Here is a 26,898-nt window from a genome sequence, read left to right as displayed (position 1 = left end):
CAATTTCCAAGGCCAACTCTTCAGACAGGGATTGGACTGGACTGTGGGACATAAAGTGATACTCGTGAGGAGTGTGCCTCTTAGCTCAAGAAGAACAAGAGACTAAACAGGCAGCTTCTGTCCGGAGGTGAGATGGGAAGGCAGAGAGAGTTAGGAGCTGGTTGAATGGACATGGGGAATAAGGGGTGGAAAGGAGGAGAGTGCTGTCACAGTATGGGCAGAGCAATTAGGGTCATATAACAACGTATGTATAAATTTTTGTATGAGAGACTAACTTGAAACGTAAACTTCATTTAAACTACAACAATAAACTATATATATATAGAGAGAGAGAGAGAACACAGCAGACAGTGCCCAACAGTGAGGCATGATTTCGTGAAACTTTAACCAACTTGAGAGCACCCAGGTATTACGTGCCACCTGTCCTACAAAATGTTCTCCCTATTCTGCTTTATTTTTCACTCTAGTACTTATCATCATCTGAAATTAGCTTGATGGTTATTCTCAAACAGAAGATTCAAAAATGTCTTGAGAAGTAACAGCCTCAAAAGAGCCTTTCAATTTGACTGCTATGATGCTGAACAGAACCTTGCTAGGTTCTGTTTTGTTTAGAAAACATCAACATCATTACTCCACAATCCCAATTAATCCTGCTATGACCGCCTACCCTGAACTCTGACTTTCCTAACTCTTCGATAATCTGTGGAAACCCTGGTGGTGTAGTTGTTAAGAGCTACGGCTTCTAACCAAAAGGTCAGCAGTTCGAATCCACCAGGCACTCCATGGAAACCATATGGGGCAGTTCAACTTTGTCTTTTAGGGTTGCTATGAGTTGGAATCAACTCAATGGCAATGGGTTTGAGGTTTTTTTGTTTTTTTTTTTTTTGGTCTATATTCTGTGTACTTTACAAGGATGTGTCTGGTCATAAATTATCTTACAGATTATTCTCTAATTTTTTTTAGAAACTACTTGTGCATTTAAATTTCTTTTGTCTGACTCTCAGTGAGGTAGTAGATGCTCAAAAATACCAGCTGAAATGTTCCTGAAGGAGACAGATAGATAGACAAATACAGATATGGAGAAAAATACAGAAGACACAGTAGGAGGCAGTCAGGTGAAGAGTGAGTCAGGTGGCTGGTAGTGCCCTACTGCCATTATGAGTAGAAACAGGACAATAAGGGTAGAAGGGGGAAGTAGTGAATCAAATAATAACGGAAAAAAACAAAGATGATAATAAATAAAACAAAACACGAAAAAATAATTTTTAAGTACATATAATTTCATTTATGTAAAATTATATAAGATTCTATTCAAATAAATTTTGAAAAAAGGAAAGAATTAGAGCTATATCTGTCTATCCACTTATAAGGTTGTCCATGTTATGCTTTCCAGTGAAAAAAGCAATTTCAAATTATTTATATATATATCTATATATATACATTTCTCTCTGCATATGTATACAGAGAGAGATAAACAAAACCTTTTTATCTATATATATATCTATGCGTATATGTACAAATAATGGAAAAGGTGTGAAAGGACATAAATCAACATTTTAACAAGGGTTATCTGAGAGCAGAGACATTTAAAGATTTGTGGTGTACTGGATATATGCTACTACTGGTAACTTTATTTCTTGTAGTGTCTTTCCCTTATACCTATTCTCTTATTTACCAGGGGCCTAATTTATCCAGAAGCTTATCTCCTGATGTCACTACTAGTCCTTGTTCCAGACTTCTATGAGCCATACCACCCATTCTCTGGCATTGCTCAAAGAGTGTGGGCACTGACAAGTCAATGAGCTGGGGAAATGTTCTTGAGGTAGTGGTAAGGTTTCCTGATGAGGGGTTGTAGTATGTAGTCATTTTCCCAAAAGGGACAGGCCCAGAATGTAAGCAGGGGATGCAAGCCAAAGAAGCAGTAGGAGGCAGTCAGGTGAAGAGTGAATCAAGTTTCTGGTAGTGTCCTATTGCGAAATCAGACAACCTCATATATTATTCACACCTATCATCTGTGTCTTTATGTATTATGTCCTTGATATCATCCCACAACTAAAACCACATTATACATGAAGAAAACAAGAGATTATTAAAAAGATAGGAAAGAAAGAAAAGACCAAAATGAAGTCAGAAGAAACTCTGAAAGTTGCTGTTGATCATAAAGTAGCTAAAGTGAACAAACGAAATGATGACGTAAAAGAGCTGAACAGATTTCAAATTGCAGCTTGAGAAGACAAAGTAAAGTATTATAATGAACTATGTAAAGCCCTGGAGTTAGAGAACAAAAGGAAAGAACATGCTCAGCATTTCTAAAGCTGAAAGAACTGAAGGAAAAATTCAACTTTTGACTTGCAATACTGAAGGATTCTTTCAGAAAGATGTAGAATGATGCAGGAAGCATCAAGGGAAGATGGAAGAAATACACATTCACTGTACCAAATAGAACTGGTCAACGTTCAATTGTTTCAGGAGGTAGCAAATGATCAAGAACTGATGGTATTGAAGGAAGAAGTCTAAGCTGCACTGAAGGCAGTGGCAAAAAACAAGGCTCCAGGAACTGATCGAATACCAACTGGGATGTTTCAACAAATGGGTGCAGCTCTGGAGGTGCTCACTCACCTATGCCAAGAAATTTGCAAGGTAGCTACCCGGCCAACCCACTGGAAGAGATCCATACTTGTGCCCATTCCAAAGAAAGGTGATCCAAAAAAAATACAGAAATTATCAAACAATATCATTAATATCACACGCAAGTAAAGTTTTGTTGACGATAATTCAAAAACGGTTGCAGGGGTACATCAGCAGGGAACTGCCAGAAATTCAAGCCAGATTCAGAAAACGACATGGAATGGGCGATATCACTGCTGATGTCAGATGGATCCTTGCTGAAAGCAGAGAATATCAGAAAGATGTTTACCTGTGTTTTATTGACTATACAAAGGCATTCAACTGTAGATCATAACAAATTATGGATAACATTGTGAAGAATGGGAATTCCAGAACTGTGCTCACGCAGAACCTGTACATAGATCAAGAGGCAGTATTTCAAACAGAACAAGGAGATACTGTGTGGTTTAAAATCAGGAAAGGTGTGTGTCATGGTTGTATCCTTTCACCATACTTATTCAATCTATATGCTGAGCAAATAACCCGAGAAGCTGGACTACAGGAAGAAGAACATGGCATCAGGATTGGAGGAAGACTCATTAACAACCTGCGTTACGCAGATGACACAACTTTGCTTGCTGAATGTGAAGAGCACTTACTGCTGAAGATCAAAGACCACAGCTTTCAGTATGTATTATACCTCAACATAAAGAAAACAAAGATCCTCACAACTGGACCAATAAGCTGCATCATGATAGACGGAGAAAATATTAAAGTTGTCAAGGATTTCATTTTCCTTGGATCCACAATCAACGCCCATGAAAGTAGCAGTCAAGAAATCAAATGACATACTGCATTAGGTAAATCTGCTGCAAAAGAGTTCTTTAAAGTGTTAAAAAGCAAAGATGTCATTTGGAGGATTAAGGTGTGCCTGACCCAAGCCTTAGTATATTCAATTACCCAATATGTATGGGAAAGCTGGACAATGAAAAAGGAAGAATAAAGAAGAATTGATGCATTTGAATTATGGTGTTGGCAAAGAATACTGAATATACCATGGACTTCCATAAGAACAAAATAATCTGTCTTGGAAGAAGTACAGCCGGAATACTCCTTAGTAGCGAGGATGGTGAGACTTTGTCTCACGTAATTTGGACATGTTACCAGGAGGGACTAGTCCCTGGAGAAGGACATCATGCTTGGTAACATAGAAGGTCAGTGAAAAAGAGGAAGACCCTCAGCGAGATGGACTGACATACTGGCTGCAACAATGGGCTCAAACATACCAACGATTGTGAGGATGGCATAGGACCGGGCAGCATTTTACTCTGTTGTACATAAGAGTCGCTATGAGTCAGACCAACTCAAACCTAACAACAAAAACAACAATTATCTGCATCTATAGAAGGCAAGACTCCATGAATATGATGGATCCCTTTTTTCCTGCCAAAAATGTAGTCTACAGATAGCGACTGTAATACAAGTAAATACATTATGTTCTTTTGGTAGTGTTTAGCATATTGTGGAGTCCCTGGGTGGCACAAATAGTTAAGCACTTGACTACTAGCTGAAAGGCTGGTGGTTCAAACCCACCCAGAGGTGCCTCAGAAGATAGGCCTGGAAATCTGCTTCCAAAAGGTCACAGCCTCAAAAACCCTATGGAGCACAGTTCTACTTTCACAGACATGGAGATGGAATCAACTCAATGGCAACTAACAACAACTGCACATCGTAGATTCTTGATAAATAACAAAGAGCAGCAACATTGATTTGAGCAAAATAAATCCAAAGAATCTGTTGATTATTTTTATATGAACCCAAGAGGTCATTAAGTATTCATAAGACTATACATGCTACATAATTTTAAAAGCCAGAAATTATACTTGAGACATAAAAACAGTTTTAAAAAATCCATCTATGTTATTATCTAATCCAAAATCAGTAATATATACAGATCGTGTATTTATATATTATTAAGGATATATAAAAAATGTTTCTTATTATGAACATACTCTATGACCTTAATCTTCATCCATCCACCCATCCATCCATATATCCATCCATCTAGCGATCCTTCTATATCTCATTGTGTTTTCACATAACCATGATAGGTTTTTTTCTATGCTACTATTTTTTAATGTCCTCTTAGAAGGAAACTGACAATCCTACTTTATGTTACCTTTTCAGAATACATTCATTCTCTCATTCATTTATTCATTCAGCAAAAAGTTGTTGACAGTCTGCTATATACTAAGCACTGTTTCTTGCCTTGGGGATACAGCAGCGAGCAAAATGGACAGCAATCCTTTCCCTCATGGAGTCAACATTCTACTGGAGGGAAGCAGTCAATAAACAAGTAAGTGAAATATACAGTTTGTCAGATGGTGGTCACTATGCAAGAAACTAAGAAGCACTATGGAAGAAAATAAGAAGGCTAGAGAGTGCCACTAGTGGGGAAAAGGTTGCAATTTTAAATAGGGTGAGGTTAGGGAAAGCCTTGCTAAGAACAGGAAATTTGAGCAAAGAACTGAAAGAGGTAAGAGAAAGAGTCATATGCGTATCTGGGAGAAAAGTGTTGCAGGCTGAGGGGCTCAACATGTGCAAACATCCTGAGTCAGGCTGTATGCTATTACCTCTCTGATGTCATCTCCCACCATTTTGCCCTTCTCTCAGTTTACTGTACCCAGGCACTGGCCTCCTTGCTGTTGCTCATATACATACTGGTAAGCAGGGAATGGAGGACTCGGTAGCTGGTACAGCTCTCTATAAGCTACTCTAAAGAAGCCTTCTCAAATTGAAAGATGGGCCGTTATCAAATGACTGGAGGTCCTTGGGCATGCAGTGATTTCTCTTGAGCAGAACTGTCCAACAGAACTTTCTGCAATGGAAATGTTCTATATCTGTTCTGTCCAATAAGATAGCCACTAGCCACATGTGCCTACTGAGCACTTGAAAAGTGACTAGTGTGACTGAGGAAGTGAAATTTTAATTGTATTTTAATTAATTTAAATTGGAATAGCCAAATGTCGCTAGTGGTTACCATACTGGCCAAGGTAACTCTAGAGTAAGGGTTGGTCTTAGAACACAGGAATTTATCATTAATAGAGAGACACCTACTTCCCAAAAAAGCAATGTTTCATTTAATTTGCTAAAGCTTAAGCTAGTCTAATGCAAATTCTATGGTTAAACGTGGCAATTCTGATAGCTTTACTTAATCATCACAAAACGTATGTACTAACCATTAACTGCCATGTAATTCTTTGGCTACCGCATGGAGAAACTATTGCTACTAAGCTTTCTTACTTCAGCGTTAGTGTCTCCCTTTTAGAGATTTGCTACTGGTGAAGTAATAGTTAAGAAATTTTTTAAATGTTTTTAATCAAGCTGTTTCCTGCTAGCAAGTTTGTCCTTCTCAATTTGATTTGTCTTCCTTTGACACACATGTACATGTAAATGTAAAAATATGAATGAAATATAACAAATGGGGTATAGTATAATAAACTATACATTCATGTATTATTAAATTTTAACAAAACAGAATTGAAGATTATGATTACCAGAATGCCTTAAGAGTTTCTTTTTGGAAACTGGCATTCAAATGACTTTGATTTCTACAAAACTGAAAATAGGAGATAACTCACTATTTCAAGAGATACCCAAGGACTATCTTTAAAAACTATACTCAATTTTATAAAACCATATGGTTTCTAAGAGAAAGGCACACACACATGCACTATACTAAACATACTACTATTAAAGCTACACAAGAACACTTAATGCTTCAGAATTTCTATGTTTAAATCTACACACCCAGAGACGATGAAAGCCAGTTACTAAAAAATTTATTGCTTGGTTAAAACTCAGTTTACGATTCAAAGAAGTTTTAAAATCTCTGTGCTGTTATGAAGCTTTATGGGGTTTATAGTAGGGATGAAAACAGAAATAAAAAGATCTGACAAACAGAAAATGCCAAAGATATTTCCAGCATTATCAACATGAATTCCCCCACCCCATCATTACTTTTTACATCATCCCAAAACAACTGATTTTAACTCATCTGCCCGGAAAGACAAGTGTGTTTCCTGGGCTCTCTTAAAAAATGTAAATGCAAAGCTGAACAGAATATTATTTTTATATATTTTTAAAAACTAGAAGGAAACTCCATGAGGGCTGGAAATTTTTATAATGTGCAGTATTCTCACTGACTGGAATAGCGCCTGGCACATAGTAGCTACTCAATAAATATTTGTTGAATAATTTGACCAGAACCTTTTATTAACATAGAGAAATCCAAATTGTGTTAGAACATTAATGTAGATTTTCACTACAATTCTGGTATTCAGAATCATTCTGCTTATCAAACATTCTTGTTTTACCATCTATATATACAACAAAGCCTTTTATTTAAGCTTCTTGGTAATTGATAATTCACAGAATCACTCAAGGGTTTTTATTATTCGTTATTTCTACGGTTATGGAAATCTATAGTCCCTTCTAATTCCAAAATTTGTCTATTTTTATAATGTTTTAAAATTGTAAAAAAAAGAAAACCTGAAACCTATTCAAATGGAATGTCATGGAATATTAAAATAAATATTATTTAAATTACTATAGAAATTATTGCAAAACAACTAAAGGATCATTCTGGTCATTTCACAGTTGTCATGAGAACTTTAAAGGGAATTTTCCAGTTCTGTACTTAATTTTGTTTTATATTACTGTCAAACCCTTCACTTTTAAAATCAAGCAAATTGAGAATGCCACATAATAAACTACATTGTGCTTTTAAAATTTTAAACCAGAAGACCTAATTTATTTTAAAAACAAAATCTTACAGGCATCGGAAAATACTGAGCTGGAATGTTTGTTGAAATGCTGTTTACTGCACAAGTCCCAATGTTTGATCAACTAACACTGAAGTTTAAATTAGGTCTAAACTCAGGAAATTGACCTTCATAATATTTTAACATGTTTGTCTATATGAGGAAAGAAGACCTAAATGTCCTTGACTTACAGTCAAACTTCGGTCCCAGATCTGTATGCTTCCATTCTGGCAAGCAGCTGCTACGAGGTTTCCATCTCTACTATATGTACACGTGGTAGGAATTACTTTTTTACCCTGCATTGTCCGTGGCTTAAACACACTTTTTTGCTTCTTTGGATTGTCAACGTCCCATGTCCTCACAGTTCTAAAAAGAATCAGAAGATTTTCATTTACAAAAAAAAAGGAGTAGGGAGAAGTCCATAAAGACTGCCTCACTTTCTAGGCATACAAATCTAATAATAATTTAAAATAAAATAAAATGGATACTGTAAAACACTCTCCATTTAGAAATTAGGTTATTCATTAAAATAACTAAAAGTGAACAATCTGAATCATGTTGTCATCCAACAGCAAGCACATGGCAAATTCTACTTCAAATCTATCAAGGTTATTAGCTCTCACCCTATAAACCAGAGGCCTCCAAACTCTTCTGACGTATATACACCCTGATCAGCATGACTGACGAGCATACACTCCCTATATACCCACATTAACTCATGAATTTCTTATACGTGTTAATCAACTACTGTATAACATGCATCAGAAAATACACTGAAAAAATAAGTCATTAAAAAAGAATGATGTTCCAGCCCCAAGGCCCAGACAAAGATCCGATGCCTCAAGGGAAGGGGTAGAAACAAAAGCTGTCTGATCCAGCACTTTTTACCAAGTAACAAGCAAAGCAGTCTAGGACTGGGGAGGGGCAGAACACCCTCCTACTCCCAGTCCCAGGAAAAGGAGCACTACTAATGAGGGAGGGTAGAACAAAAGCCATAGGATCAGAAACTTTGATATGTTAAATATATCGTTAGAGAGGGGAAAAAACATAAAATACCGAAAAGCAAAGACGAGAAGTTCAGAGACTTCTTCGTAAAAACTATGCAAGCCAAAATCCTATGGAACAACATTTATAAAGTTTTGAAAGGAAAAAAAAATCCTATAGCCAACAAAAATATATTTCAAAAATAAGGTGAAATTGAGACTTTTTCAGATGAACAAAAGCTGAGACAATTCACTGCCATCAGACATATAGTCAAAAAATGTTAAAGGAAGTTCTTCAGGCAGAACAAATATGACATCAAATGGTAACTGGATCTACACTAAGAAGAGTGCCACAAATGGTAAAAACAAGGGTAAATGTAAAAGACATTTTAAAAAATGTTTAAATCCCCTTAAAAGATAATTAACTGCAAGACAAAAATAGTAACAATGTATTATGCAGTTTATAAGTTCAAGTAAAATTTATGACAATAATAGCGCAGAAGTTGGGAGGGAAGAATAGAAGTATACTATAGTATACTGTAGGGTTGCTATGAGTCAAAATTGACTCAACGGCAACGGGTTTAGTTTTTTTTTTTTATAGTACTTGGGACCCCTGGTGGCGCAGTGGTTAAGAGCTCAGGCTGCTAACCAAAGGTCGGCAGTCCGAATCCACCAGACACTCTTTGGAAATCGTACAGGGCAGTTCTATTTTGTCCAATAGGGTGACTATGAGTCAGAATCAAATTGATGGCAACTAACAACAACAACAGCACGAATAAACATAAAAAACTTAGGGGTAAACCTGACAAAATAGGTACAGTATTTGCACACTGAAAGCCATAAAACGTAAGTTCTACCTAAATAAGAACATATATTGTATTCATTGATCAGAAGATTCAACATTGTTAAGATTTCAATTCTCCCCAAGTTGATCTACAGATTCAATGCAATTGCAATCAAAATTCCAGCAGGCTTTTTTTGGAGTAGAAATTGGATAAGCTGACTCTAAAATTTATATGCAAATACAAACAACCTGGAATAGCCAAAACAATTTTGAAAAAGAACGAAACTAGAGACCTCATTCAACTCAGTTTATCATACTATAGTCTAGATACCTTTATTGTAACACCAATCACATAAGTTATAACTACATATATTAATGTCTATTCCTTCCAGAAAAAGAGCTCCTTGAAAACAAGGGTTCTGTGTTTTGTTTTCATCTCTGTATTCCCAGAGCCTACTCTATCTTTTGAATATAATAGGGACACATATACATATTTGATCCTCAATACATGTTCATAAAACAAATAAAAGAAACAATTTCACTGCCAATCTAAGTATTTTTAAAATCAACTTTATGGACATATACATACTAGATCCTCAATCAATGTTCACTGAACAAATAAAAAAATACACTACCAATCTAAGCATTTTTAAAATCTACTTTATAGAGGTATAGTTTATACACAATGAGATGCAACTGACTTTTAAATGTACAGATTTCAAATAGCCAGCACACTCTGTGAGGTTGTCAAATATTTACAATATATTCCAAATGAATACTTGGAAAAATTAAAAAGTTATTTTAATAATGTTTGCAGATCTTCCCTAAGCTTTGTTTATAAACTTAAATCAATTGCTTAGAATTACCAAAACCTATTTTTCAGAGCTGACAAATCCAGCCTCAGGCTCAATTTTAAAATTGCACTGACTGAATTTTTGCAACTACTAACTAGCAAAATGTAACTTCAAATAAGGGTTTGGAAGTAGTACACAGGAATAACAGAAAGGCATCCTGGAACTTAAGGATTTAAAGCAGAGTAGCTAAAGTAAACCTAAGTGATGAAGTATTAAGAGTTGACCAGAAGACTCCAAAGGGCAGCTCCAAAAGACAAAGTCTTCTGGAGTTAGAAAAGCAAAAGGGAAGAACATGCTGAGCATTTCTCAAGCTGAAAGAACTGAAAAAAAAATCAAGCCTCAAGCTGCAATACTGAAGGATTCTATGGGGAATATTTGATCGACACAGGAAGCATCAAAAGAAGATGGTGTCAATACACAGAATCACTGTACCAAAAAGAATTGGTTGATGTTCAACCATTAACAGAGGCAGCATATAATCAAGACATGATGGTACTGAAGGAAGAAGTCCGAGCTGCACTGAAAGCACTGGCGAAAAACAAGACTCCAGGGACTGACGGAATACCTGTTGAGATGTTTCAACAAACAGATGCAACACTGGAAGTGCTCACTTGTCTATGCCAAGAAATTTGGAAGACAGCTACCTGGCAAACAGACTGGAAGAGATCCATATTCATGCCCATCCCAAAGAAAGATAGTTCAACAGAATGCAGAAATTATTGAAAAATGTCATTAATTACCATATGCAAATAAAATTTGGCTGAAGATAATTCAAAAATAGTTGTAGCAGTCTATCGACAGGGATCTGCCAGAAATTCCAGCCAGATTCAGAAGAGGACTTGGAATGAGGGATATCACTGCTGATGTCAGATGAATCTTGGTTGAAAGCAGAGAATACCAGAAAGATGTTTACCTGTGTTTTACTAAATACACAAAGGCATTCAACTGTGGATCATAACAAATTATGGATATAACATTGTGAAGAATGGGAATTCCAGAACACTTAATTGTGCTCATGTGGAACCTGTACATAGACCAAGAGACAGTCATCCTAACAGAACAACGGGATACTGCGTGGTTTAAAGTCAGAAACAATGTGCGTTAGGGTTGTATCCTTTCACCATGCTTACCCACTCTGTATGCTGAGCAAATAATCCAAGAAGCTGGACTATATGAAGAAGAACGCAGCATCAGGATTGGAGGAAGACTCATTAACATCCTGGGATATGCAGACGACACAACCTTGCTTGCTGAAACTGAAGAGGGCTTGAAGTACTTACTGATGATGATCAAAGACTACAGCCTTCAGTAGGGATTACACCTCAACATAAAGAAAACAAAAATCCTCAAAAGTGGGCCAATAAGCAACATTACGATAACAGAGAAAAGACTGAAGTTGTCAGGATTTCATTTTACTTGGATCCACAATCAATGCCCATGGAAGAAGCAGTCAAGAAATCAAACAATGTACTGCACTGGGCAAATCTGCTGCAAAAAACCTCGTTAAAGATGTCACTTTGAGGACTAAGATGGGCCTGACCCAAACCACGGTATTTTCAATTGCCTCATATGCATCTGAAAGTTGGACCATAAATAAGGAAGATCGAAGAAGAATGATGCCTTGAATTATATAGTGTTGGTGAAGAATACTGAATATATATCATGGACTGCCAGAAGAATAAACAAATCTGTCTTGAAGAAATACAGCCTGAATGCTCCTTAGAAGCAAGGATGGCAAGACTTCATCTCAAGTACTTTGAACATGTTATCAGCAAGGACAAGTCCCTGGAGAAGGACATTATTCTTGGTAAAGCAGAGGGTCAGTGAATAAGAGGAAGACCTTAAACGAGATAGACTGACACAGTGGCTACAACAATGGGCTCAAACAGCAATGACCGTGAGGATGGCACAGGACCAAGAAGCATATCGTTCATGTTGTACATAGAGTTGCTATGAGTCAGAATTGACTCAACAGCATCTAACAACAAGAAATTAGAGAACCAGGAGACTGAACCTCAGTGTTATAGGACGCCTTGGGAGCTAGAATCCATCAGCAGTGTGACAGGTACTGCTGGCTGCATATTCCAACATTCACTCTTCTTTCTTCTCAGTTAAAGTCTGTTTTTTCACAGCCTCTCTTGCATCTAAATGCAACAAAATGTGGCAACTATGTTTTGATCAATGAAGTGAAACTGCAAGGGTATTGTAGGACTTGTGAGAAGTCTCTAAACCCAGGTGGCAGACCCTTCTTCACCCCTTCTTGTTTACTACTCCTTCCTGCTGCCAGCAATTGTAATATGATGGTTAGGTTCAAATGGCATCTTGTTAGAATAACAGAACAGAAGCCACTCTCGTCTCATGACGCTGGAGCCAGCAAACCGGCTCTGGACATATTCTAGAAGAAATTTTTCTTACTGAGAGAGAAATAAACTTCTATATATACTTTTTCTTTTTTTAAGTCAGGCTTATTGTGGTATGTCTTAGTTTCTTAGTGCTGCTATTACAGAAATACCACAAATAGGTGGCTTTAATGAGCAAAATTTTATTTTTTCATAGGTTAGGAGACTAGAAGTCTGAATTCAGGGCACCTGCTCTAGGGGAAGGCTTTCTCTCTCTGTCGGCTCTAGAGGAAGGTCCTTGTCTCTTTTCCAATTCTGTTCCTGGGTTTCTTGGCAATTTTTATGTAGTGTATATCTTCCCCTCAATTTGTGCTTCTTTCTCAGTGCCTAATCTGCTCTTTTTATATCTCAAAGTTGATTGGTTTAAGGCACACCCTACACTGGTGTGGTCTTATTAACACAACAAAGGAAGTTCTAGTACATAATGGTATTACATCCACAAATATAGGGGTTTAGGATTACAACACATATTTTGGGGAGACACAATTCAGTCTATAATATGGTATAACATACATAACAATAAAATTTACCTTTTTTTTAAATGTACAGTTCTGTGAGTTTTGAGAAATGCACACAGTTCTATCACACAAAAACTTCCCTCATGCTGTCCCTTTGTAGAAAACCCTTCCACTACCCATCCCTAACCCTTGGCAACTACTAATCTGTTTTCTGTCCCTGTATTTTGCCTTATTCAGAACGTTATATAACTGGAATCATACAGTTTGTAGCCTTTTGATTCTGACTTCTTTAACACCGCACGTTATATTTAAGAATCATCCATGTTGTTATGTATATCAGTAGTTCATTCATTTTTATTGCTGAATAATATTCCAGCGTATGGATGTACCACAATTTGTTTATCCATTCACCAGCTGAAAGACCTTTAGGTTGTTTTCAGTTTGTGGCAATTATGAACAAAAAGCCACTATAAAATTCACATACAGGTTTTGTTTTTTGTTTTACTTTGGTTTGGTTTTTTGTGAAAATATGTTTTCATTTGTCTTGGATAAATACTTATTAATGGGATTGGTGGTCATATGGATACTGTATACTTTGTAAGAAACTGCTAAGCTGTTTTCCAAAGTGGCTGTTCCATTTTGCATTCCTATCAGCAGTGTATGAAAGTTCCAATTGCTCCTTATCCTCGTCAACACTTGGTATCATCAGTTGTTTATTTTTTTTTAAAGTTATCCTAATAGGTAGGTAGTGGTATCACATTGTGATTTTAACTTATATTTTCTAAGTGATGCTGAACATCATTCTGTGTGCTTATTTGCCATCTGTTTATCTTGTTTTGTGAAGAGTCTGTTCAAATCCTTTGTCCATGTTTAAAACTGGGTTATTTTCTTTCTTTTTTACGGAACAAACTAGTTCCTCATTCAACAGTTAGTACACATATTGTTTTATGACATTGGTTAACAACCCCATGACACATCAACACTCTCCCTTCTCAACCCTGGGTTCCCTATTACCAGCTTTCCCGTCCCCTCCTGCCTTTCTAGTCTTTGTCCCTGGGCTGCTGTGCCCCTTTAGTCTCATTTTGTTTTATAAGCCTGTCTAATCTTTGGCTGAAGGGTGAACCTCAGGAGTGACTGCATTACTAAGCAAACAGGGTGTTTATTTCTTATTATTGAATATTGAGATTTCTTTACATATTCTGGATACAATTTATCAGATATGTGTCTGGCAAATATTTTCTCCTACTCTTTATTGGTGCATTTAGTCCATTTACATTCAGCATAATTATTGATAGGTATGAATTTAGTGATGTCATTTTGATGTCTTTTTTTGTGTGTTATTCACAGTTTCTTTGAGCCACTTAATTTCTGTGCTGAGTTGTTTTTCTTTATGTATTTTCTTTTCATCTTTTTCATTGTTGTTGATTTTGTATTTGCTGAGTCTTTATATTTTTCTAGTTTTTTTTTTATTTTGACTTGTAGGATTGTCAATTTCTTTCGTAGTTACCTTAATATTTACCCCTATTTTTCTAAGTTTATGCCAGCCTTTTATTTCTTTATATCACCTTGACTTCCTCTCCATATGAAAAATCTATGTGTACATTTTTTAAGTCCCTCCTTTTTGTTTTAATGTTGTCATCTTTTACATATTGACATCTGTTTCCCTATTTTCAGTGTTTTAGCTTTGGTTTATCTTTGTGACTTCCCTATCTGGGCTGATACCTGGTTGCTCTGTCCTGTGTTCTAGTCTTGGGTTGTTATCTGATGCTACTGATTTTCTAACCGAGGACTCCCTTTAGTATTTCTTGTAATTCTGGTTTGGTTTTTGCAAATTCCCTAAACTTCTGTTTATCTGGAAATGCCCTAATTTCGCCATCATATCTGAGAGACAGTTTTGCTGGATATGTAATTCTTGGCTGGCAGTTTTTTTCCTTTAAGGCTTTATGTATGTCATCCCATTGCCTTCTTGCCTGCACGGTTTCTGCTGAGTAGTCCGAGCTTATTCTTACTGACTCTCCTTTGTAGATGACTTTTTGTTTATCCCTAGCTGCTTTTAAAATTCTCTCTTTATCTTTGTTTTTGGCAAGTTTGATTATAGTATGTCTTGGTGACTTTCTTTTGGGATCTACCTTATGTGGGGTTTGATGAGCATCTTGGATAGATATCTTCTCATCTTTCATGATATCAGGGAAATTTCTGCCAACAAATCTTTAACAATTCTCTCTGTATCTTCTGTTATCCGCCCCCCACCCCCCGCCCCGTTCTGGTACTCCAATCATCGTAGGTTATTCCTTTTGATAGAATCCCACGTAATTCTTAGGGTTTCTTCAGTTTTTTTAATCCTTTTATCTGGTTTTTCCTCAAATAAGTTGGTGTGAAGTGCTTTATCTTCAATCTCACTAATTCTGACTTCTATTGCCTCAATTCTGCTCCCATGACTTTCTACTGAGTTGTCTAACACTGACATTTTACTGTTAATCTTCTGGATTTCTGACTGCTGTCTCTCTATGGATTCTTCCAGCCTGTAGATTTGTCATTATGCTCTTCTCTAATCTTTTTAATTTCCTCTATTGCATGTTCTGCGTTTTCCTTAATTTCCTTCCTAATCTCTTGAAGAGCTCTGTATATTAATCTTTTGTATTCTGCCTCCTGTAAATTCAAAGACATTTTCCTCCTCTGGGAAATTTCTAGATTCTTTACTTTGGGAGTTTGCCGAAGCCATCATGGATTGCCTCTTTATGTGATTTGATATTGACTGTTGTCTACGAGCCATCAATAAATTATTATATTTATTTACTTTATGTTTGCTTACTGTGTCCTAGCTTCTTGTTTTGTTTTGATATGCCCAAATAGGCTACTCATATGAGCTAGTTTGATTATTGGCATCTTTGAAGCTCTAATGTCCTGTTACCAGGTGGTTAGATCTGTTATTAGGTATGCGAGCTCAGGAGTCTGCCCACACCTCCTGTATGGATTCAGCTCAGATGCCCAGGTAGAGAGCCACCAAGTGTGTGGTGCAGGCTGTCACCTACAGTCCTAGACAGGCATGGGTGATTGGTGTATGCACAGGCATCTGGCTGCAGGAGGGGGACACACTCTGACCAAGGCAGGGGGCTGATGGCCACCCCCGAGTGTCCAGGAGGAAGGCATGTCCCTGTTCCCTAGAGTGTGTAGGTGGGTGGGTTTTGAAGCTGGACTACAAGCTCCCAGTGTTGTTGGCTGTAAGGACTAGTGGGCACCTCTTATTCCTGGGCCCCTATCGCAGGTGGCTAGTTGGTGTGGGTGGAGCTTACCAGTCCTCAGGCCCCTGATATAGGTAGGTGAAGACCCTGCTTAATGGGCAGAGCAGTGTCAAATGTCACGAACCTGCCACTTCACAGCCGAAACAGTTGAAGTTAGACTTCCGGTATATACCCTGTTGTACTGCAGCAATGAGGGCCTACGTTGCTGAAATGGGCCCACACAAGTCTCTGCAGGGGGAAAGGCACTCAAAGTCTGTGGATCCCTTATATCTGTGCCTAGGCAAAAGAGCTGTGCCTACCCTGACTTTCTGACTTAGGGGAGCCAGCAGTTTATTTTTTCCCGTTTGTTAATTTGTTCACTCTCCACGGCAGGGAGAATGGCTCAGGGCGTGTGACGGATCCTACTTATGGCCCAGGGGACTCGGCAATTGCTGAAGTTGGTCCAGGACCCAGTGCAGAGCAGGGAGCGGGGAGGTAAATGGGAGAGAGGTTTTTCCCTAAGAGGGGTGTTTTTGATCAGTGCGGTAGGCTGGACGCAAGTACTTATCTTTCGTCGATTGAGGGCTGCTTCTCACTGGTTCTGGGTAGCCAAGTAGACTCTCTGCTGCTGGGTGTCTCTGGGTGTGGAATATGCCTCCTGAGCACCACCGCTCGGCCTGCCTCACCGCTCACCCATGAGCTGATCAGGCCTGAAGGGCTCAGGCTCTTGCAGGGTCAGATCTGGCAACTCCTCGCTGCTTCTGAACCGTCTCTCCCTCCCCCTGCCACTCAGTCTGGTTCCTCAACTTTGCCTTTGATGTTCACAGCTCCTAGATTGTCACATATAATCAATTCACTTGTTTTTCGGGTCTCTGTTGTAAGGGAGTCCACCGGAAGTGTCTGACTACTGTGCCATCTTGGCCCTCCTTCTCTCTCCTAATCTGTAGCTTGTCTTTTCAAACAGTCTTTGAAATAGCAGAAGTTTTAAATTTTTATACACTCCAATTTATCAATGTTTTCTTTTATATATCATGCTTTTGGTATATCTAAGAAATCTTTGCCTAATTCAAGGCCACAAAAAAATTCTCCTGTGTTTTTTCTAGAAGTTTACATTTTTAGGTTTAACAATTAGGTCTATGATCCATTTGAATTAGTGTTTGTAAGTGATAGCAGGTATGGGCGAAGACTAGTTTTTTTGCACGTGGATATCTAATTGTTCTAGCACCATTTTATGTGAACATTATAAAATTTTCCTCCTACTGAATGTGTTCTGTATTGCTTACTTGTCTCTCTATCTCCATTCACTATGCTTCCCATAGTTAACAAGCACAGAAAGTTGAGGAATCCAATGTAACTTTTCTTTCTACTCTCAGCTCTACAATAGTGGGGATAAATTATGATAGCCAGTTTCTCTCTTCTATAGCTGAACATCTCCAAGTGTCATATGATAATTTAGAATTATGATATGAAAGGCCACACGCAGGTATAAAGTGTCATTATCATTATCTGGCTTGTTTAAAGTTCTTCATCTCTAAAACTGGGATAATAATATCAACAACGAAGGGTTGTAAGGATTAAATGAGATTAGGGATGTAAACGTGTCTAGGACAGTGCTTGGAACACAGTAGGCACTCAATAAATACTGAGTTTTCTGCTGTTCCTGTAGATCATAAATAAAATATCAAAGTTCATAAATCCAACAACTAAGTATGTTCCATTTACTTCAATGGTATATTAACAGATTGAACTAGTTATCAAAATAATGGAAAGGAAAAAAAACTAGCTAACCTTGCATACAGATGTATGAAATATAAATTTATGTAGCATCTGACAGTGATTAATTGCACTATGGTTTAATGCTCTGAATCTCTGAATCTCTGTCTAAAAAAATGGATGTTAATGTGCTAGACCATTAGGTATCTGTCAAAACATTTTGTGTTGAAGAACACATATTTTGAAACTTGGAGTGAGATCTAGTCTTGTAAAATTAAAACTGTGTTGCATAAAAAAGATTTAAAAATAGAAGAAGGATCCGCCTGGCCTTTCTGGACACATATTGAAAACACCCAGAAGACAAGAAAAAGTCACAGGTGGGGTCATTACTTTGCCCCAGGTGCAAATGCTTTCTGTCTAAAAATTTTGAATTCTTTCCAGATACAAGTTCTAAACTTTCTGGCATCTCCTGCATAAATGCATCACAGCATTTGGCAGAAGTCAAGAGAAGCATTAATTTTGCATGGAAATCACTTAAGAAATCTTGGTTTAATTTTTCTCAAAGGATTACTCAAGTAATTTCAGTGATGTAAAAGTCTGAAATTTGCTGGGTCTCTTGGCAGAACAAATCCAACAAGAAAATCTTCTTTTAAAAAATGCCCAAATATTAAGGTATTGAAGTTCCACGTAAGTGGAGGAAATCTAGCTTTTATATAAACCCACTCTGTTTTGGAGGCCAGAAGTCTGAAATCAAAGTGTCAACAGGGCCACATTCCCTCTGTAGGCTCTAAGGGAAAATCCTTCCTTGCCTCTTTTAGCTTCTGGTGGCTTCCTTATCTTGTGGCCACATCACTCCAATCTCTACCTCCATCTTCATGTGGCCTTCCCCTCTGTCTTCTCCTCTTCTGTCTCTTCTAACCAAAAACCAAACCCATTGCCACTGAGTTGACTGCAACTCATAGCAACCCTACAGGACAGAGTAGAACTGCCTCATAAGGGTTTCCAAGCAGCACCTGACGGATTTGAACTGCCAACCTTTTGGTTAGCAGCTGAGCTCTTAAAGACTGCACTCCCAGGGCCCCTCTAAGGATACTTGTTATTTAATTTAGGATCCACCTGTATAATCCATGGAGCCCTGGTGGCCCAGTGGTTAAGTGCTTGGTTGCTAACCAAAAGATCAACAGCTCAAATCCACCAGCTGCTCCTCGGAAACCCTATGTGGCAGTTCTACTCTGTCCTATACGGTCACTATAAGTCAGAATCAACTTGACAGCAACAAGTTTTGTATAATCCAAGGAGCGCTGGTGGCGCACTCGGCTACTATCCAAAAGGAAGGCATTCGAATTCACCAGCTGCTCCGCAGGAGAAAGATGTGTAGTCTGCTTCCATAAAGATTTATAGCCTTGGAAACCCTATGGGGCAATTCTGTTCTGTCCTATAGGGTCGCTATGAGTCGAAAGCAGTGGGTTTGGTTTTGGTTTGTATAAACCAGGATGAGGAACACAGGTGGCACAGTGCTTAACCGCTCAGCTGCTAACCAGAAGGTAGGCAGTTCAAACCCACCAGCTGCTCCACGGGAGAAAAATGTGGCACTCTGCTTCTGTAATGATTATAACTTTGAAAACCCTACAGGACAGTTCTACTCTGTCCTATAGGGTGGCTATAAATAGGTATTGACTTGACAGCAATGGGTTTTAATCCAGGATGCCCTCATCTTGAGATCATTAACTTAATTATATATGCAAAGACCCTTTTTCCAAAAAAGGTAACATTCATAGGTTCCAGGGATTTGAAGTGGACATATATTTTGGAGGGCCACCACTCAACCCATTACATGCTACAACATGGATGAACCTCAAAAAACATTATGCCAAGTGAAAGAAACCAAACACAAAGGATAACATGTTGTGCAATTCCATTTACATGAAAGTCCTTAAAAGGCAAATATATACACAGAAAGATTAGTGGCTGCCTAGGGCTGGGGGTAGGGATGGGGAATGATGGCAAATGATTTCTTTTTAGGGTGGCAGAAATGTTCTAAATTACAGAGCCAGGATGGTTGCACAATTCTGTAAATATATTAAACATCACTGAACTGTTTTATTTTTTTCCTTTTTTAAATAATATTTTACTGAGTTTTTGGTAAAAGTTTACATAGCAAGTTAGGTTCCCATCTGACAACTTCCACACAAATTGTTCAGTGACATTAGTTACATTTATCACGATGTATCCACATACTCTGTAACTGTGTTGTTTGTTCCCTTTCCAGTACTCTAGTTACCCTGCCCCTTCTCATCTTTGCTTTTGGGTAATTGTTGACCTTTTCGTCTCATACTGATGGTTTTTAAGTAGGGCACCAATCTTACAGGTAATATCCTTTATTTTGTGTGCCACTCTGCCATTTCGCTAAAAAGTGATCTCAGGGGATAGGCTCAGTTCTAGGTTAAAGAATGTCTCAGGGTGAGAGTCGTGGGGAGTCCTCTGTTCTCTACTATTCAAGTTTGTCTTTTATTTATTTTTTAGTAAGAACTTGAATTCTCCATATTTTGCTCCCCTTCTTTCTGGGACCAACTATTGTGATCCAAGTCAGAACAGTCAGTGGTGGTAGCCAGGGGTGGATTAACCAGTAAACAATGTACACACAGGCTTACAGTAAAGCAAGGTACACACGGGCTTAATTAAGCCCGTGTGTACCTTGCTTGTTAGGTTATCTGTCCCTGGTGCTAGCCAGGTACCATCTAGCTCTTCTGGTCTCGGAGTAGATGAAGTTGTGGCTCGTGCAGACTTGCTTCTTCACTGAGCTTTTGGTTACCTTCTTACTGTCTTGCTCCTGGTGAGTAGAGAACCATGGTTGCAACTTAGATGGCTGCTCGCAAGCTTTTAAGACCCCTGATGCTACTCACTTCACTAGGATGCAGATCATGGTTTTTATGAACTATGTTATGCCTGTTGACTGAGTTGTCCCATAAGACTATGGTCCGAAGCCTTCAAACCCAGAAAACCAATCTTGGAAGGTGTTTGGTTATGTCTAAGGAGTATTCATATTTGTGTCATCAATGAATATATATGCCTGCACCCACATAGTTGTATTTACATGTACTTATAGATACTTCAGAAGCCCTGGTGGCATAGTGGTTAAGAGCTCAGCTGCTAACCAAAAAGTCGGTAGTTCGAATCCACCAGCCACTCCTTGGAAACCCTATGGAGCAGCTCTACTCTGTCCTATAGGATCACTGTAAGTCGGAATCAACTCCATGGCAATGGGTTATAGATACTTTTGGTGATGCAGTGGTTAAGAGCTTAGCTGCTAACCAAAAAGTCAGCAGTTTGAATCCACCAGCCACTCCTTGGAAACCCTATGGTTCAGTTCTATTCTGTCCTGTCGGGTCGCTATGAGTCAGAATCAACTCAACAGCAACAGGTTTGTTTGTTTTTTTTTATACATACTTCTATCTGTTCTCATCTATGTACACACCTGAACCTACCCATATACTAATTTGCCTATACCTATCCATACGTGCTCAAACACTTGTTTTTACATTAGTTGTTGCAAAAACAGCATGGGGGTAGTGTCTGACCTCCTCCAACCCCACAAGAGGGAAGGAGAACCAAGAACAACAGCGCAAGGCTGATTCCCATGAGGCGTAGGCCAGACAAGCCTCGTCTCTCTGCCATCTTTACCAATTCTGACACCAATTGTCCCTTCCACAGTACTCTCTACTAGGTTTAATAATTCACTGCAATGGCCACACAGAACTCACACATCATACTCACAATTATGAGGTTTATTAGGGAAGTAACAGTTACAGTTCAGGCTCAAGAACACTCAGGATACAGTTCTTCCACCAGGATAGCCTCTTTCCAACCGTGCTTGCAGGCATGCCTCTCTCTGCCCCAAGACACTCAGCTTTCTCTCTCCATGGGCCGGGAAGCCCACTGCACCATCTCCTGCTGCCGGATCTCTGCTGCTAGGTCTCTGCTGCTGGGTCTCTTCTGCCACTACTTCTTACCGTCTTCAGGTTACAGCTAGCTCTTTCTCTTTCTCTCTTTCAGTCTCCTGCTTCCAGGAGCTTCTCAGCACAGGGATCCCAGGTCCAAAGGATGCGCTCTCCACTGCTGGTTGTTCTTCCTTGGTGGTGGTAGGACCCCCCGCTCTGCTCTGGAATTGGCTCTCTTTTAAGGCAAAACTGACCAATCCCCTCGGTGGGCGACACTTACCCTATCACACAGTCCCACCCAGTCACTTGGGTGGGAGTTACAAGACCATGGCTAGAAATGCCACGTAAAAGTAATCAATTGCACTGCAGCTGTGCTGTGCTCACTACATCCACATTCAGTGCCACTTTTCCCATCACCAACAATAACAAGTCTCTAGGGTCTAAAGTGTACTTTCCCCTCCTCTGTCCTCTCCCTGGTAACTACCAATGAACAATGGTCTCTCTATATTTATCTATTCTTGTCTTCTTATAAAATAAAAAAGGAATTATACAATATTTGTCCTCATATACTTGATTTATTTCACTTAGCATTATGCCCTCCAGGTCCATCCATGTTATAGTATATTTTGCAGATTCATCATTGCTCTTTATGATTGCATAGTATTCCACTGTATGTCTCAGTTATCTAGCGCTGCTGTAACAGAAATACCACAAGTGCATGGCTTTAACAAACAGAAATTTATTCTCTCACAGTTTAGGAGGCTAGAAGTCTAAATTCAGGGCACCAGCTCCAGGGGAAGGCTTTCTTTCTCTGTTGGCTCTGGGGGAAGATTCTTGTCATCAATCTCCCCCTGGGTTTAGGTGTCTCTGAGTGCAGGGAACCCAGGTCCAAAGGACGCACTCTGCTCCCAGTTCTTCTCTCTTGATGGTAGGAGGTCCCTCCCCTCTCTGCTCACTTCTCTCTTTTATGTTTCAAAAGAGATTGACTCTCAATCACAAAAGGACAAATATTGTATGAGACCTCTACTGTAAAAACCAATGAAAAAGTTCACACACAAAATGTAACAATCTTTGCTGGTTACCAGGGATGGGAGCGGGGGTGGTGGTGTGGATACTAAATAGGCAATAGGTAAGTGGTATCTTGGGTGAAGGGTGAGACAGTACACAATACAGGGGAAACAAGCACAACTTGTACAAGTAAAGGTCATGGAAGCCCCATAGACATATCCAAACTCCCTGAGGGACTGAATTGCTGGGCGGAGGGCTGTGAGGACCATGGTCTCGGGGAACATCTAGCTCAATTGGCATAACACACTTTATAAAGACAATGTTCTACATTCTACCTTGGTGAGTAGTGTCTGGGGTCTTAAAAGCCTGTGAGCGGCCACCTAAGATACTCCACTGGTCTCACCCCTTTGGGAGCAAGGGAGAATAAAGAGAACAGGATACAAGGAAAAGATTAGTCCAAAGGACTAATGGTCCACAGCTACCAAGGCCTCCACCGGACTGAGTCCAGTACAGCTAGATGGTGCCCGGCTACCACCACTGACTACTCTGACCAGGATCACAACAAAGGGTTCTGGGCAGAGTTGGAGAAGGACGTAGAACATAATTCTAACTCACAGAAAAAAAGACCAGATATACTGGCCTAAAGGAGACTGGAGAAACCCCGAGAGTATGGCCCCCAGACACCCTTTTAGCTCAGTGGTGAAGTTACCTCCGAGGTTCACCATTCAGCCTGGGAGTGGACTTCCCCGTAAAACCAAATGGGACTAATGAGGCACAGTAGTCCAGTGACAAGGGCCAGAAGGCAGAAGGGGACAAGGAAGCTGGTGATAGGGAATACAAGGTTGAGTAAGGATATTGTTGATGTGTTGTGAGATTGTTAACCATTGTCATAGGGCAACATTTGTAGTAACTGTTAAATGAGAAACTATTTTGTTCTGTAAGCCTTCATCTTAAGTGAGAATAGCAGCACAATTGGAAGAGCGTAGTCAATGTCACTGAACTGTGCATGTAGAAATTTTTGAAATGGTGTATCTTTGGCTATGTGTATTTTCACCAAAAAAAGAGGTTGAGAAGTTAAGAGGGTTGACATGTTGTGGGGTTGTTAACCAACGTCATAAAACAATATGTGTACTACTGTTTCATGAGAAACTATTTGTTCTGTAAGCCTTCACCTGAAGAATAAAAAAAAAAAAGGAGAGAGAGAGATTGACTCAAGATACAACCTAAGGCTGCATATTGTGTCCTGTCTCATGAACATTAACTGCCCCTAATCCTGCCTCATTAACATCATAGAGGTTAGGATTTACAACACACAAGATAACTACATCAGATCACAAAATGGAGGACAACCATACAATACCAGGAATCACGGCCTAGCCAAGTTGATACACATTTTTGGGGGACACAATTCAATCCATAACAGTATGTAGTGTTTTGTTCTGTTGTACATATGGTCGCTATGAGTTGGAACCAACTCAACGGCACCTAACAACAAAAATAACAACATATGTCAATAAGTCACCTTAAATATAGGAAGGACGGAAAGGAGTGAGGGAGGACTACATACTCAGAAGTATATCCAACATGTTGAGGTGGTAGGTTCTCTTTTTCCCTCTAAACCCTTTTACTTTCACCTATCATGAAGCTTTGCTGGTGCAGTAGTTAAGAGCTCAGCTGCTAACCTAAAGGCTGACAGTTCAAATCCACCAGCCACTCCTTGGAAACCCTATGGGGCAGATCTACTCTGTCCTACGGGGTCGTTATGAGTTGGAATCGATTTGACAACAATGGGTTTGGTTTTTTGGATCATGAAGCTCATAAGAAATGTAGCACAGCGTTTTAAGAGAACAGCCATAGGTAGATACTGATCTGCATCAGTAAGTGCTTCAAGTCCTCTTCACTTTCAGGAAGCAAGGTTGAGTCATCTGCATATTGCAGGTTGTTAATGAGTCTTCCTCCAATCCTGATGTCGCCTTCTTCTTCATATAGTCCAGCTTCTCGGATTATTTGCTCAGCATACAAACTGAGTAAGTATGGTGAAAAGATGCCACCCTGACACACACCTTTTCTGACTTTAAACCACGCAGTATCCCCTTGTTCTGTTAGAATGACTGCCTCTTGGTCTATGTACAGGTTCAGCATGAGCACAATGAAGTGTTCTAGGATTCCCACTCTTCACAATGTTATCTATAATTTGTCATGATCCACACAATCGAGTGCTTTTGCATAGTCAATAAAACACAGGTAAATATCTTTCTGGTATTCTCTGCTTTCAGCCATGATCCATCTGACATTAGCAAATTGTTTCACGTCCTCCTCTGAATCCAGCTTGAATTTCTGGCAGTTCCTTGTCAATGTACTGTCAATGTACTGCTGTAGCCGGTTTTAGATGTTCTTCAGCAAAATTTTACTTGTGTGTGATATTAATGATATTGTTAGATAATTTCTGCATTCAGTTGCATCTCCTTTCTTTGGAATGGGCACAAATATGGATCTCTTCCAGTCAGTCGGCCAGGCAGCTGTCCTCCAAATTTCTTGATACAGACAAGTGAGCACCTCCAATGCTGCATCCGGTTGTTGAAACATCTCATTTGTTATTCCGTCAATTCCCGAAGCCTTGTTTTTCACCAATGCCTTCACTGCAGCTTGGACTTCTTCTTTCAGTACCACTGGTTCTTGATCATATGCTACCTCCTGAGATGGATGAATGCTGACCAATTCTTTTGGATACAGTGAATCTGTATTTCTTCCATTTTCTTTTGATGCTTCCTGCAACATTCAATATTTTGCCCATAGAATCCTTCAATATTGCAACTCGAGGCTTAAATTTTTTCTTCAGTTCTTTCAGCTTGAGAAATGCTGAGTGTGTTCTTCCTTTTTGGTTTTCTAACTCCATGTCTTCACACACGTCATTATAATACATTACTTTGTCTTCTCAAGCTGCCCTTTGAAATCTTCTGTTCAGCACTTTTACTTCATCATTTGTTCCTTTTGCTTTAGCTACTCTACGTTCAAGAGCAAGTTTAAGAGTCTCTTCTGACAACCATTTTGGTCTTTCTTTCCTGTCTTTTTAATGACCTCTTGCTTTCTTCATGTCTGATGTCCTTGATGTCATTCCACAATTCGTCTGGTCTTTGGTCATTAGTGTTTAATGTGTCAAATCTGTTCTTGAGATGGTCTCTAAATTCAGGTGGGATATACTCAGGTCGTATTTTGGCTCTTGTGGACTTGCTCTAATTTTCTTCAGCTTCAACTTGAATTTGCCTAAGAGCAACTGATGGCCTGTTCTGCAGCTGGCCCCTGGCCTTGTTCTGACAGATGATACTGAGCTTTTCCATCATCTCTTTCCACAGATATAGTCAATTTGATACCTGTGTATTCCATCTGGTGAGGTCTATGAGTATAGTCACTGTTCATATTGCTGAAAAAATGTATTTGCAATGACGAAGTCATTGGTCTTGCAAAATTCTATCAGGCGATCCCCAGCATCGTTTCTATTACCAAGGCCGTATTTTCCAACTACTGATCCTTCTTCTTTGTTTCCAACTTTCACATTCCAATCACAGTAATCATGAATGCATCTTGATTGCATGGTTGATCAATTTCAGACTGCAGAAGCTGGTAAAAATCTTCAACTTCTTCATCTTTGGCCTTAGTGATGAAGATGCATAAATCTGAATAATAGCTGGATTAACTGGTCTTCCATATAGGCATATGGATACTATCCTATCACTGACAGTGCTGTACGTCAGGATAGATCTTGAAGTGCTCTTTCTGACAATGACAAACTGACAGACGCATGGTGGAGAACTACCAAGATGACCAAGCAATTCCACTCCTAGCTATATACCCGAAAGACTTGAAAGCAGAGTCTTAAACAGATACTTGTACACCAGTGTTCATTGCAGCACTATTCACAATAGCCAAACGGTGAAAACAACCTAAACGCCCATCAATAGACGGGTAAACAAAATGCGGTACATACATACAAGTCCTGTGAGGCGTCTGGTTATTTATAAGCAGCCCCAGCAGTTATTCTTTGTTTTTTTAGCGGAATACTACTCACCCAGTAGAAGAAACAAAGTCTTGATACATGCTATATTAGGGATG

General features: G+C 39.0%; 1 protein-coding gene across 1 annotated transcript in view; it reads right to left on the bottom strand.

Moving 5' to 3' along the window:
- Nucleotides 1-26,898, bottom strand: part of WDR70 (WD repeat domain 70) — a 335,096-nt gene that overhangs the window by 126,259 nt on the left and 181,939 nt on the right. The window contains exon 10 of the mRNA XM_004387889.2: nt 7,622-7,796. Within this exon, the coding sequence (XP_004387946.1) occupies nt 7,622-7,796 (175 nt within the window). The remainder of the gene's footprint in view (nt 1-7,621; nt 7,797-26,898) is intronic.

Source organism: Trichechus manatus, unplaced genomic scaffold (assembly GCF_000243295.1).
Source record: "Trichechus manatus latirostris isolate Lorelei unplaced genomic scaffold, TriManLat1.0 scaffold00197, whole genome shotgun sequence".
Taxonomy (NCBI): Eukaryota; Metazoa; Chordata; class Mammalia; order Sirenia; family Trichechidae; genus Trichechus; species Trichechus manatus.
The sequence above is the reverse complement of the archived record's forward strand: the minus strand, read 5'-3'. Positions and strand labels throughout refer to the sequence as shown.